The sequence below is a fragment of the Heterocephalus glaber genome, unplaced genomic scaffold (genome assembly GCF_053883595.1).
Source record: "Heterocephalus glaber isolate CG9 unplaced genomic scaffold, H.glaber_assembly_v1.0 deba00001428, whole genome shotgun sequence".
Lineage (NCBI taxonomy): Eukaryota > Metazoa > Chordata > Mammalia > Rodentia > Bathyergidae > Heterocephalus > Heterocephalus glaber.
In genome coordinates, this window is record NW_028258293.1 from 21,738,691 (window position 1) to 21,754,022 (window position 15,332).

The window sequence follows — 15,332 nt, forward strand, 5'->3', positions numbered from 1 at the left end:
CAGGCAGAAGGAAGGCAGTGAGCAGCAAGCAACAAGCAAGCCTCCCTTTCTCTTTTATCTCATCTAGGCAACCAGCCTTTTAGGTAGTACCACCCATACCCAGCACAGGCCTTCCCATCTCCACACCCAGACCTATGCTAAAGCAATCAGCTAATTTAATGCCAAACACCCTTAATCCCAGTATCACACACCCTAGATCCAGCAAGCTCTGAAAAGCCCCCACCTATGAGTGCATGAGGCTTTGAGGGGGGCATGTAGATACAAGCTGTAAAAAATGGATTCCTTGAGAGTAAATGAATTTGCAAAAGGAAAAGGATAAAGAACAGAGGTTGAGATAAAAATCTTGGAGGGGGAGGAGGTTAAAGAAGAGCCAGTGAAAAGACTGAGAAGGAATAAGTTTAATGACTAGTAACTGGGAAGAGAAGAGCTCAGGAAAGTGATGTGCCATAGAGATGAAGGCAGGAAAATCTGACAGATTTATTCAGATTAATTCAATATTTATTGAATGACCAGTATGTGACAGTTGAGAGTCACTTTCTTGTGTTGCAGAGAAGTCCTAATGGCTCAGTCTTGATGGTTAAGGCAGCTATGTTGCTGTAACTATGCTCCTTATCTGTAAACTCTTTCAAGAATGGGACTTTGTTTTATTTTCATTTATCATTTTAGGCTCAGTGTCTTGACAGAATGCCTGGCACATTGTTAAGCTTAAATATGAACTCTTATACCAAGTATAAAATGCTCCAACTTTTAGGATATAAAATTTATTTTTGCCATCAAGTGTATATGTTCTCTTGCTCTTAAATCTCTGTCCTACCTTTGAAAGTAATATTCTCCACCTTTCAATATATCTTTGATGTTATCTAGTAACCTCCTCTTAATTCTGATGTTTTTTAAAATTCAGTAACCTTTTTTTTATCAATTCTAATATAAGTTTTCTTACATCTTGCCTAATCATGATTCACTCAATTTTGCTTTTTGAAATCTATTCTGTATTTCTTTTCTTACTTCCATGGTCACTCATCAATCTAATTATGAAGAAGATGGTTCTAACAGAGCTGTACAGAGGTCCTAGGCAGAGCATTGAGTTTCCTATCTGATGGTGTTGTGGTTTAGATGTGGTTTGTTCCTTCAAAGGTTCATGTGTTGCAAGTTTGGTCCACAATGTGACTATGGTAAGAGTTATGTTAAGGCCTACTGGGAGGTCCTTAGGTCATTGAGGCCACTGCCCTTGGAAAGGATTAAGATAGTTTTCATGGGACCCCTGAGTTAGTTCACAAAAGAGAGTTGTTATAAAAGATCAAGCTTGGGTAATCCCCACCCTCTTTGCCTTCCAGTTTCACCATGTGATCCCTTTGTTGTACCTACTCCTACCGTGGCTCCATCTGCTATGATATGATGAGTCAGAGAGGGCCTTTGCCAGATCCAACTTCTGCAGTTTGGACTTTCATCTTCCAAAACTATCAACTGAGTAAACTTCTTTTCCTTATGACAAACCCAGCCTCTGATATTTCATTATAATAACAGAAAATAACAGGTGGTCAGACTTAATGACCTAAAAAAACCCAACCCAGCTCTATGATGTATAACTCAGATACTATGCATTTCACCTCTTTCAAGTGTACATTCAGTGATTTTTAATATATTTGCAAAGTTGTACAATTGTGACCACAGTCAATTTCAGAACATTTTTATCACCCCTCAAAAACCATACTCATTAGAAGTCATTCTTCTCCAGAATAATAATAAGGTAGAAAAATTATAGCAATATACTGTAATAAAGTTACTAGCACCACTATTCTTGTGATTTGGGGCTATTATTAAGTAAAATAAAGGTCAGTTGAACATAAGCACTGCAGTGCCACCACAGATGCTCAGATCATTGGGAGGAGTGTTAAGTGACTAATGGGTGGGTAGCTTATACGTCATGGATATTATGGCTGCAGAGATGATTCATTCATGGGTAGGATGGAGTGGGTGGCATAAGATTTGATCACACTACCCAGAATGGTGTGCATTTTAAAGTTAAAGATTGTTTATTTCTGGTATTTTCCATGTAATGTTTTTGGGCCATTGTTGCCAGTGGGTAACTGAAACTGTAGAAAGTGAGACCCTGAATAAGGTGGGACTATTGTCCTTTGGCTTCTGTTATTGTCTAAGCAGATGGGACAGTCAGGATATTATATGATGTCGGTCTTTTCTCAACAATGTATCTAAAACCAAGAACTCCCATTAGCCTTTAATCAGTTTTTCTCTTCTCGGCTTTTCAGTTGGTTTTAATTCGGTCCTCTCACTTTTATAATAATGGTTTGCTTTTGTTTGGTTTTGACCAGCTTATTTTTCTTTTTTCTTCTTTTTGGACATAAGTATATATATTCATTCAGTCTTTTTGATATTGGGAATAATTCATTCACTTTTTGTTAGCTTTGTCATTTGGGTAGCAACAGAGTGCTTCTCAAGCCTAACTGTGGTCTAATAAAACTTTTCTCTATATTCCACTAACACCTGAAATGTGATACATGAAAAATGTGTACTCAGTCATTCTGTAATCATAAGTCCTTGTTTCTTCAGTTATCTTCTCTTAATATCTTCAATCCTTCATCCTGTAGCTGACTCCTCCCCAGCTAGCTTTATATTCTGTTCAGTATTAAATGCTGCTGCTAATTACATGGGAGTAGCCCTTGGGCCTTTCTTTTTCCTTTTATAGGCACCTCAGGCACATGCATCCCAGAACTAAATTACTATAATAGCCTTTTTGCTGTTTTTTTTCCCCACACCTTAGTTTCTCTATTAGGCCTTGTATGCAGCTACTAGATTAATCCCCCTCAAGCACCTTTCTCATCAAGATCTACAGTTTCAAATGTATACACCACACAAGTTAGTTCCTTCCCATCTTCACTTCTCTCTCCCTCTCTGTCAGTTCTCTAAATGGAGCCAAACTAATTTAGTAGTTGAAACTATTTAGTAGTTTCTTTGTTCTCAGCTTTTTTATCATGCACACTCAACTTCCCTCATGGTCTGCCTTTCCTTCTCTGCTGTTTGGAATCTGATTCCCAGCAATTACTGACAGCACTTGACTCTTCTTTTTAAAATTTATTTTTGCATCCTTGTAATATTTAAACATTTAGTTGGTCTAGTAATGCAGTCCATGATAACCTGCCCTTGTTGTTTGTCTTTGTTTTGGACATACTGCTTTTTATAAGCACTGTTCTATGTAGGAACTATTATTTATATTTAATTTATGGTGCTTTTCTCTTCCTACCTATGACAGTCTTGGGTATCTTCTAAATCTTCATGGCTTAGAGATGCATAAAAGTTTTGGGGAGTGTATAATGTTTAGCATCGTCATTGTTAAATTTTTAAAATGCAAAATAATGTCTTTATGTCAATTATGTTTTAAGATTTTATTTTTTGTTTTATGCCAAGTTTTAAAGACAGTGTTCTCAATACATTAAAATGATATTTGGAAACTACTACTACAAATATTAAATCTAGGTTATTGAGCATTTAGCCACCTGATATGTCAGATTGTCTCAAGAGAAGGATTAGCTTCCTGGATGCTGGCTAGTTATTTTTTGAAGGTGTATAATAGCCTACAGTCAGTACTCACCACCTAATATGTTAAGATCCTTGACAATTCAAAAGAGACTAGCACTAAGAATAAGGGATAGTGATTTGGTGGTTTCCCTCTTTTCCCAAAACTGTGCCTTTGTTGCTGACCCACTCTGAAGAAAGTTTTCTTCCTATGATTTCCAAGTCTTCCCAAGTACTGGAAGGGAAAGGAGCATCACTGGTACAGCCCTTGGGTGAGAAAGGACATTAGGCAGAAGACAGCTTCCAAGCCCAGTAGTAGCTCTTAGCTCCCTTCCTACCTTTTCTTATATGAGAGAAGAGAATTGGCTTAAAGATAGCTCTCAGTTCATAGCACTTTATCAGTGAAAGGTTTTTTTTCCTTGTTCCTTTTGTTTCTAGCCCTTTATCCTCATTCCATATGCCCATTCTCTTCCTGGCTCATATGCACCCATTATAATGTCTTTACAGCTACATATTTACTTGAAAGAGATATAATTTAGTTATGTGTGTGTTTACCTTACATCATGATTGTAGAAGGCCAGCCTACAGGTTTATCCTTGACCCAGGAGGTGAACGAGGATTAAAGATAAAAGACACAAAGATAATTTGGAAGAGAAGGACCAGGGGACTCTCTGCCTGTAGTGGACAAAAGAGCTCCTCACTTTTATTAGATTCACACAAAGAAGAAGCAAGCAAGCATGTGATCCAGGGTTCAGAGAAAGTTTATCAGGTTCTCATAATTTACAGATTATACCCAAATGTGCATTTTCTTTAATTAGACTTTAGCTATAGTTGTTTCTCTCCCGGAAACTGGTTGACACTGGCATGCTATAGAACAGCCAGAAGGGCAGTTGGCTTGCTATCCCCTTTCCCAAATCTCAAGGAGAGCTCAACCCAGGCCTCGGTCTCACATCTGGTTTCCCACAGTGATGTTTGGCAATTTTAAAAGATGAATTTGTGTTACCATAGGTACATCTAAAGCATAGTTTCTAAAAGCTACATAGAATTCCATATTTGTATTACCTCCATTTTGATTTGCTGTTCTAATTATGGAAATCAAAGACTTCATGATCCCTGCTATAACATCATAGCAAGCAGTTCTCAAATGCCTATAGTGTGTAATTTGTATATCTATAAATCTTTTGAGAATTTCTCAGGGATTTATCTACCAAAGAGGGACCACTGGATCATAGAGCCTGTACATAATTAATGTTGCTAAGTTCAAACAAATGACTTAGCAGAATGTCTGTCAGTTTACATTCTTACCCATAGTGCATGAGAATTTTTGCTTCTTCATATCTTTGCCAACCTTTGCTATTATCCACCATTCTGATTTTGCCCTTCTTGTAAAATGCCTTCTTATAAGATGCCATCTCATTATTTGTTTTAGTTTCAATATAATCATCTTTTTATATATTGTTAGCCACTTAGGCTTCCCTTTCTGTAACTCTTCTACTGATATCTTTTGCCTATTTTTCTGTTGGGCTTCCTGTGATGCTCATGTTGAATTGGAGACTCTCCATGTACATTATAGATATTTCATCCCTTGTCAGTTTTAAATGTTGTGAAATCTTTTCTTTGCTTTCATTCCTCTTAATTCATGGTATTCTTTATTGAACAGTGATCCCTAATGTTGATGAAGTCAAATCCAATCGCTTTTTATTTATGATTTGTATTTTCAGGGTCTTATCTACAGTCTCTGCTGTCTAGTACTTTTTGCTCTGTAGTGTTATCTCCCAGTGGTTTTTCATACACACTTGTTTACATATCCTTTTGAAGATATGTCTTTCTTTTCTTAGCTGTGGCTCTCAGGAGGCTATGGTGTTAACTTTTGGCTGTTCTTGATGGAGGGAAAAAAATGTAAGAAATCTAAGTGTTGTTTTTCTACTAACAAGATTGAGCACCTTTGACCCTGTTTATACTTCATGAATTGAGACTGCTCAGTTACAGCTAATTGGAAAAGGGCACTTATCTAGCCAAGCTGTGTACTCAGTCTTCCTCTAAGAAATTTAAATTAGGACCAGTCTTAGCTGGCTTCTTCAAGGACATGCAAGTTGAGATGTTTTGGGGTGACCACCTTCCACTATGTGCACAAAGAAGCTAGAGAAATAGTCCAAAGAAAAAGGAGTTTGAAGATATGCACAGAGAAGCAAAGAAAAGTCCCATAGAGATGGAGAGAGTTTGAGCTAGAATGTGAAAGTAGCTGTCCTGGATCCTGATGGATTTCCAGTTTCTGGTCCTGCTCTCTCCCAGGCCACATTATGTTCCTTATCTGTATTATATAGGGGTGGCTAACTGCTATAACAGATGGACTCCAAAGCAGGTAATAGTTCTAGCCCAACAGAATTTTATTTCTTACTCATACAAGCAGGTTCAGATGGCTATAAGCAGCCATCCCAAGTTCCTAGGGCAGAGAAGCTGAGCCGGTCCCAGCACCCAGAAGGAAGCTCCCCCACCGCCATCCCAGGCTCCTAGGGCAGAGAAGGTGAGCCGCACGGGTGCCAGAAGCACTCCCCCACCCCATCTGCCATGGAAATGAGAAGATACATAAATAAGCCTCAAAAACAGACTTCTGGATCACCTATATCAACCCCAAAGGGAAATGAGATGAAACAATCTGATACTCAACCACCTAGACTCTCTGAACTGGCAACAAAAGAGGATCTGGGAAAAATGAAATCAGAAATAATTACTCAGATAACAGCAAAGATTTTGCTCATGGTGCAAGACATGATTAATAAATCTAGAGAGGACACAGATAAAAAAATAGAGGATCTGAGGAACATGATGGAATCCCAACATAGGAAACAAATGGAATCCAGATGGCTATAAGCAAGGTGGTAGCAGTGGAGGGCCCTTTGCCACATGGTTATTCAGGAACCCATGTTGATGGAGGCTCTGCCATTTTCATCATATGATTTCCAAGGTCTCCCTGGGTGAGACCATCTATCCTGCAAAGAGAAATGATATGAAGTTGGATACATGGGGGAGCTTTATAGGCAAGGCCTTAAACTACTACAATCACTCACATTCCTTTGGCCAGAACCCAGTCACAAGGTCATATATAGCTCTGTGGGAGGCTGAAATATATGGTTTCACTATGGCCCCAAAAGGAAGAGAAAATGAATTTACTGAGCAGCTAGATAGTACCCAAGGTATTTAGTATCTGTGTAATACATCCATATCCTTTTAGTCTAGTTCCTATTTTTTCTTAAACTTGTATCATTTGGTTTGTATTATTTATGCCTTGATGCATGAGGTGTTTCATAGTAGCCATACTTAAAATATTGGAAGAGGAAAAACCAAATTCATTTATTTTCTCAGGAAAATTGGGCCGATTACCCCCTATAATGCATCATCAACCAGCTCCCTCAGATGGCCAGACTCCTGGGGGTCGTTTCCAGAGGTCTCACCTCGCAGAGGCATTTGCAAAAGCTAAAGGATCAGGTGGAGGCGCTGGAGGAGGTAGTGGAAGAGGCCTGATGGGGCAAATTATTCCAATCTATGGTTTTGGGATTTTTCTATATATATTATACATTCTATTTAAGGTAAGTGGTATCATCTTACTTATGTCATATCAGTGAAAATTTAGTATCATTGTAATAAAAATCATTGTCTACATTAAAGCCATCAGTGTTCAAAAACTCCTTTAAATCTGTCATCATTTTAAACTTTGCTTCCTGCTTTGTGAGGTACTTAGAATATTCTTTTACTTTTTCAGATGTGAAATCTTGGCTCAGAGTTTAAGTAAGTTGCTTCACAATTTACAACTAAAAAGGCAGAATCAGGACTTGAACCTGGATCTTCTAATTTCTAATTCATTGAGCATTATAATTCAAAGCAAAAAAATAGTGAGCATCTTTGCAAGCTGAAAAGACAAAAATATATTCTTAGAAGAGCATTAGGATTGGCACAGTAATTTCCAAGTAGTCACTGTGAGACCAAATAGTGATAATACCAAAACCATTTTGTCTCTTTTCCTCACAGAAATGTGAGATGCTATTTTTTAATATCCTTGCCAGTAATATCCCTGGACTTTTAATTCCTAATCAATGAATAATGTAATTCATATCCAAAAGGGGAAAAAAAGACTGTTTTTGCAAGCTAAAGAGGCATAAAGATGTTCTGGTTCTGGGGAGATAGGGTGTGGCTCTTTTAAAAGCAGACCCCCAGGGCTGAGTATTTAGCTCAGTGGTTTCACTGCCTGCTGCGCAAACGCAAGGAGCTGAGTTTGATCCCCAGTACCAAAAATAAAAAAGCAGACCCCCAATTAAGTCCTATCTCCACACAGGATCTTGTAGGCTATTGGCCTGGGAACTATAAAATAGAGGCAGTCTTCACTTTGTGCTCCTAACTAGAGTAAGGTTACTTTTTTTTTTTTTGGAGTTCCTTCTTGACTAGGAATTCTGCAGGCAGCCTCGTTTGAGTTAGCAAGAATTGCCCTCAATAGTTGTACCTCCCTTTGTAGATGAGCAAGGTGGGTGATCTCTAGGAATTTTTTTCCTTGCATTTTGGTAATTTTTATTTGGCTACCTTCTTGAATCTTTCACTACCTTTTTTTTTTCAGATGTTTCTCTAATGTTGCTATTTGATTTCTAACTTAATTTTGTCTTCCAACCTTTTTTTTTTTGTTTCATTTAATATGAGGGGTTCCATGACTTTGAGGTTTTGAGCTGCTGTTGATGTGCTGTACCTCCTTCAATTCTCAGCTCTCAAAGGGGAAAACTGCAGAGGATCTGAAATGCTCTACTGCCACACCTGGAAACACCCACAGGAAAATTAGTAAGTGCCCCTTCTTGGTAGATTCACAAATGTTATTGAGTTAGACAGCTATAATACAACCTGAGGAACAATTTGTGGGTATGTCTTAAAAGCATTTCTCCAAAGTTGCTCTAAATTAATCTGATACTCTTTTTACTTTAGCTCTGGGAATTCTCAGAAGTTTCTGTATTGGCCTTGGGCTTTTGAGGGAAGGATGCTACAAAAAATACAAAACTACCAGTTCCATTTTTATACACATTGGCAAATTAATATTTCACATTTGGAATAGGTAATTTCTCATTTCCAGACTTCAAAATATCAGTAGCAGCTATCTTTATTTCATAGAGAGGAAAACTGAGGCAGAGAAGTCCTATCTTTGTAAAAATCAGTTATTATTTGTAGGGAAAGAGTTTAACATCTTGAACTTTTGAAACTTGATCATCAAATATTTATTGCCCAACTAGAATATACAGTACCCTCCCTCTGGGGAAATGAAATGTATATAGTATAGCTTTTTTTCCTCTTAGAATTTAAGGACTAGAATGAATGTCAGGAAAAATAACCTGTGAAAAGTTTACTACCTAGTAAGAAGGGATTTGTCAAAAGCATTATGAGAAATCATGTCTGTCTGAGTAGAATAAAGGAGAGCCTGTCAGAAGGCATAAGATGCAGACAAGTATGAAGTCCAGAATTTGTGGAGGTGGAGGGTGCTCACATGTGACAGCTGTGGAAAAGAAGTCTTGAAGAGTAGGTTAAGGTCAGATTGCTGCCTTATTATGGATAATTATGCTTCATCAGAGGTTTTTAAAACAAAGTCATCAGCAAAATGAAGTGAGACTGAGCCATAGAAGCACCTGCCCTCAGCCATAACTGCTTTTGAATTTACTCTTGATTCTCTATGGCATTAGATATCTCAGTCACATTCTGCATCCTTTTTAGAAAGCTTAGTCAAAGAGCTCTTGAAGAAGGCTGCTATGTTCTTAAATGAGATATTGATGGTAAGTACATCAGTAATTTGAAAAAATTTGTGGACTCTCTAAAGAATAGCAAATTCTGTATCTTATCATAATGCATTTGTGGCAGAAAGAAGTAAATCAAATGAATTCCTAAGAGCAGCTATTTTGTAATAATGATAATAACATTGATAGCAGGTTTTTATTCTTTAATATTTAATCATGTAGAAAATAAAAATAACCTAAGCACTAACTCTAGACACTTTACAGATGTTAGCTGCATGCATGAGACTTTTTCTAGAAGCATTGAACAGCCTTTGAAATATTATATTTTATAATGATCCTCTCAATGTATTTGGGTAGAAAAATACTCAGGTATGAAATAGAAAAACTAGATCATGTACATAATAAATAGCATTTTATTTTCCTACTGCCTTAAAGTTCATTTCACATACTGATTGAGTGATTTCTTTTTTTTATTCTATGTTTAGGGTCCTACTGTTAGTGTCAGTAGATTCGTGTGCTCCCTACCAACCCTGGCTGAGAAAAACTGCATTTGGGAGACAGGGTTACACCTTAACATTGCCTACTCTTTATCCCTCTATCCAGAGTAAAAACTTTGGGTACAGAGGTCTCAGTCTTAGTTCAAGACTTTCTCCATTTAAGAAGTGCAACATTTATTAACTTCCTGATACGTTCTCAGACTTTAGGTAAAAATAGTCCTCATTTTAGGGTCTTAACTCCTTTTCTAAAGTACTATATTTTGTAGGTTTGGTACTTTACCCTCAGGTGTTGTTTGGATCACAAAGAGTATGTTGTTTCCTGCATTTCCTCTTGGGTGACCATGTAGGCATGTTTTTCACTCCTGGGTATTTTCTTCAGTTTGTCCTGCTGTCTTTCTGTGTGTAAGATGCAATGATTTATTTGTTGCTCACTAGCTATGTATCCTGTAGATCTTGGTGCCTAGACATCTGAGCCCTTTTTGACCTGAGAGACCTTTGGTATCTTAAGTCTCAGAACCAGCCTAGATCATCATAGAATGTCACAACTGGCTGTATTTCATGAAAGGGCTTAGGGAATTGTGTGAAGTAGTTCTTAGATTGATAACTTGTTTTTCAGCCAATTTTGAACTTGCTCAACTGCAAGAAAAACTAAAAGAGACAGAGGAAGCCATGGAAAAATTAATCAACAGAGTGGGACCGAATGGTGAGAGGTAGGTTTTCATCTAATAGGACTCAAATATTATTTCCTATTTAAAGAATCAGTTCAAATTTTGCTCTTCTTTGATATGTAAAATACTTTTTTAATCATGTATAATTTTCAACTTATTTTCCATTTACATATTCTTTCTCAGTATTTTCATTTTCATACTATCAAGCAGCCTGCTTTCAAGAGTTTAATGTGGTACCAGTTATTCCGAGAGTGAGTAAATTTGTGAGTAAATTCTGAAATGTGAAATAACCCAGTTTTTAGGAGGAACATTTTCTAGCTGTCTGAAAAAAATGTGTAATTTTAGGGAAGACCAGATCATTGAATATTTGGGACCACATGAGAGAAGAAAACAAGTATGAACTTATTAGGTACTTATGTTTTATATTAACTGCCTGCTAGCACGGAATTAGACATGTAAAGTTAGTGTCAAGAGCTGACGTAGCCTTTTTGGATGCGCCATGTGGAAGCCACACCTCTCTTACTATCATCCTGGCCCAAGGATCTAAAAAGGTGGTTGCAGGAGGTTGATGGAAGTGGCAACTAAGAAACCATGGATATAGGGAGGAAAATCCAAATAAGAGATGGGCGAGAAGGACGGATTCATTTTCACATAGGCCTTCTGACAAGGGCAGAGGAAGAATTTGGGGGTGAGTAGCAAAATCTCACACGTGAAGGTGTATTGAAAGGTCCTCCTGCCACTTCATTGGCGCACCGTGGAACTTCTGCCAAAGGAAGCTGCTTTTTCACCTTGGCCTCTTCTGTTCGTTATCCTTGATGCTACTGGTGCTCCACACCCCTCTGCTACTCACTGGTCCCAGCTTGTTTGCCCGTCTGTGGCTGGGTAGAAGATAAGTGGGCATCCTCAGATTGCAACCTCCTGGCTGACATTTCCCTGTAGTGTCCCTGTGCTGTTGAAATGATATTTATGAGGATGAGCTTTGGCTATCTAGGCCGAGGAGCCTTGGCCTTGTGTTCCAGAAAGCAGGGTTACTAACTGTAATGTTCCCTAAGGTAGTGTATGTACGTGATACATGAATATGTCTGTGTGATTGCATGATAATAGTTGATATTTGAGTACTTGTTAAGGGTTATGCTCTTAGCTGACATAGCTAGCTAGATATGATCTGTGAGCGACTAATTATACTTCATTTATGTTTATACTTTTTTGGCCTTTTCTGTGCTTAACATGTACCTGCCACTCACAGTCTTGGTGGAGAGCTACCTAGCTTTTGTAGACCCTCATGCCTCAAAAAAATACCTACACCCTGACCTGAGCCATTGGAAGTCCCAGGCCACACCTAAGGGTTTTGAAAACTGTAGATGAATATGTGTAGGTCCCTCATTTAAGAAACCCAACCCCTGGGTTTTGGGGTGAAAACCACATGAAAATATTTTCTTATCATTACTCATTGTTACTCAGATTCCCTTAGCTCAGATCAAGTGATTTACCCAACCTATGCATGCCATCTGTTACCCAAGCAAGAAATGCAGTACTGTAACCCTACTATCTGTCCTCTTTGTGCCAGGATTACTTCTCTGTGTTTCATGTGCAGAGATAGAAGAGCTAATCCTGCTCTACAGCTGGGGTGATTATACTGTCTTATTGTTCCTGGGGCTATAGATCCTAACCCAGTGTTTTACTCCTTATAAGATGCTGAGCTAGGTGTGATGGCACACATTTATAATCCTAGCTGTTCAGGCAGCTGAGGCAGGAGGATTACCAGTTTGAGACCAGCCTGGACAACTTAGTGTCTCAGAGAGACACTGTCTCAAAAAAAAATTTTTAAGTGGATATCAATGCAAAAGCCCTGGGTTCAAATTCCAAGTACTGCGGAATGAAGGAAGTATGAATAAAAATGGTCTAGGGATGTAGCTGGTGGTAGAGAGCTTGCTAGCATCTGTGAGGCCCTGGGGTCCATCTCCCAGTACTATACCAACAAAAAAGATGCTGAGCAATAGAGTCCTTAGAACATACTGATTTGAGCCTGCAATGTGACAAAGATCCTATAAAACATTTTCCACAGTACTTCTTAGGAACTGAAAGATAGCTCTTCTCCATGAAAAAAACCATAGCTTCTGGCTCTTCCCAAGGCTCATTTTCCAGTTCATAAAATGTGACTTTGTCTTTGACACTCCTCAATCTAATATCTTTTATCCATACAGGTAGGCCCTATGGGACTTCACATACTCAAAACTGTAAGGGTTTAAGTAGCTCATGTTTCTATATTGCTTTCTTTTTTATACTTTAGAATTTAACCTCAGTTTCAGTTGCATTTATTCTTTCACAAGTCTGTGCTTCTATGATTATTAGAAAAGGCCCAAATTCCCCAGTATTTTTTTCTATCTGATAAAGAATTTTTTTTCACTTCCCCAGATTTCTGGGGATCAGGGAAAGGATTTGAGATAAGGAAGACATGTTCATATATAGCCTCTATGTCTTGTATATACTGTTCATTCCATAACTTCAAGATGTTGGCTTGGAATTAGAGAAATATGTAATTCCTAATATCTTACATATGTTTCTGTAAGAATAGAAATATGCGGAAGGCTTCTAATGTAGTCTAATAACACTTTTTAGACACTTTCACCTGTGAGTGATGTAAGTCTGTACACGTTTAGTGAAATCTCCTGGAAGGTCAGTATTGTACCTCGTTATGTCTGATATTAAGCTTAATATCCAGCTCCGGAGCACAGTCTAAGGAAAGGATCTCGGAGTGAGAAGTGAGGTGCCCTCGTTTCTGTGCTCATGATCATGAGAATTTCTTTCCTAGAGTAGCATGTCCAGTTGGGAGGATTTCCTCAAGGATGGCATGGAGCAAGAGAAACAATGAGGATGAGCCCTGGCAGGCAAGCCAAATATGTGTGTGGGGTTCGCTAGATTTCTGACATGGGTTGCTGGAATGTAAATTCTTTGAAGACAGACTTACTTTGTTTTGTTCAGTGTGTTCATGTAGTAGGTACTAAGTAAATATTTGTTGAATTCTAAGAATATTTTTGATGTATAAGGTATGATCAAAATATACAGTAAATGTTTAAATTTTTAAAAATTTACTACAGTATGAAGACAGATTGCCATTAATCCCCCTCAGAATATGCCTTCTCACTTTACACATACAAATTTCATCATTCTTGCCACTTTGTGAAGCAGTTCTAGAAGTCCTCTTTTGTGAGTATCTTGACACGGTGTGATAAAAAAATACAGTGAATGCTGCTTTTGCGTGCCATCCATTGGAAAAGCAGGTTCGTAAAAACATTACGGTGTGTTCTCATCCACCTTAGTCACTGAGTCTGGCACTGTGCGACTTCTGGCTCTTCCCCCAAAGTCAAAACGACCATGAAAGATAAACATTTTGAACTGATTGAAGACATTGAAGCAGCCATGACAGTGCCACTAAAGACACTTACAAAAGGAGACTTCCAGAACTGCTTCATAAAGTGGCAAGAACAACAGCATAAGTGTGTTTGAAGAATGGGGGAATATTTTGAGGGAAATTAATGGCAGTGTATCTTTTTCTGTAATAAAGTTTTAGAAATTTAAACATTCACTGTAGTTTTCAATCACATCCTCAAGTTGCATTTGTTATTTTCATGGTAGAAGAGTAAATCATGGCTATTCCCTGTTGAGATCCTTTTCTTTAGTTCCTAACCTCGTATTCAGAGCCCTTTTGGACATCTCTCATAGATATCTACCCTGGCCTCATCAAACAATAAGGGCTATTTGCACAGATAAATGTCCAGAATGGAATTTATTGTGCACCCTAAGCTGAAGCTGTTCTGCCTTTGATATCCCCATTTCAGCAGATTGTTCCATCGTCTGTTAGCTGCCAAAGCAGAAATTAGACATCATCCTCCATCCACCTTTTCCTTCACTTTCTGTATCTCACATGTCACCGTGTCTTGCCATTTCCACTAATTATATAAGTCAATCGGTGTGAAAGACTGTAAACTTTACAGAGGGCAGGGGTTAGTTCCAGAACCTAGCACAGACCCATAGTAGGCTCTTAAAAAAGTATTATTTGAAATGGAAGAAAGAATGAATGAGTGAATGGCTTTGTTTTTGGCATAGGTCAGAACTATCTCGTGTAGTTTCTTTTTCTCTAATTTTGCTTCCCTTCGTTTCTGCTTTCCACACAGATGGATTATGACTTTTGTTTTAATTCTTCAGTAGATATCCCCCCTTTACTTTCTTTTCTTTTTTCTTTTTTTTTTTTTTGTAGTAGTGGGCATTAAACCCCAAGCAAGGACTCTACCATTAAGCTAGAGCCCCAGGCTTTTTTTTTTTTTTTAATTTCATTTTGAGACAGGGTCTCACTAAGTTTCTCAGGCTGGGCTCAAGCTTGTAATCCTCCTGCCTCAGCCTCAGACTCCTAAGTAGCTGGAATTACAGGTGTATGCCACAATACCTGGCCAGTAGATCCCTTTCAGTCTTGAAAAGTGCAGAATCTTTAACAGGGCCTACATAGTCCTGAGTGCCCTGGTCTTGCATTATTTTTCTTCTTTATATTCATTTTCCCTCTCCGTTTTCTCCTCTCTCTCTCTTTCTTTGCCTCTCTCTTTCTTTGCCCCCCCCCCCCGTGGTCCAACTATACTGATCATTCGTGTATTCTTCTGAAATACCTATGCACTTGTGCTTCTAGGACTTTGCATATACTTTTTCCTTTGCCTTAGACATCATCCCCTACTCCCATCACACACATTTTGACCCTTGCTTGTCTGGTAGGTTTCAACATAGGCATTTTCTCCGAGAGCCCACAGAACTTGGCTAAGTGCACCTCCAGTGTGCTCCCCCACCACCTGGGCTTGCTGGGTATTACATGCATCATGTTACTTTCTCAT

At 38.3% G+C, this 15,332-nt stretch overlaps 1 protein-coding gene across 6 annotated transcripts in view; it reads left to right on the forward strand.

Annotated features, from left to right (window-relative positions):
* The window catches only part of Ric3 (RIC3 acetylcholine receptor chaperone), a 44,895-nt gene that overhangs the window by 12,524 nt on the left and 17,039 nt on the right, over window positions 1-15,332 (forward strand). For 4 of the 6 annotated variants that reach the window (XM_021263746.2, XM_004851376.3, XM_021263747.2 and 1 more), the window contains 3 exons: window positions 6,895-7,118; window positions 8,280-8,352; window positions 10,404-10,497. In XM_021263746.2, coding sequence (XP_021119405.1) covers window positions 6,895-7,118; window positions 8,280-8,352; window positions 10,404-10,497 — 391 coding nt within the window. Of the gene's footprint in view, window positions 1-6,894; window positions 7,119-7,291; window positions 7,318-8,217; window positions 8,353-10,403; window positions 10,498-15,332 lie in introns of those variants that run through there. The other 2 variants (XM_021263748.2, XM_021263749.2) reach the window with 2 other exon arrangements.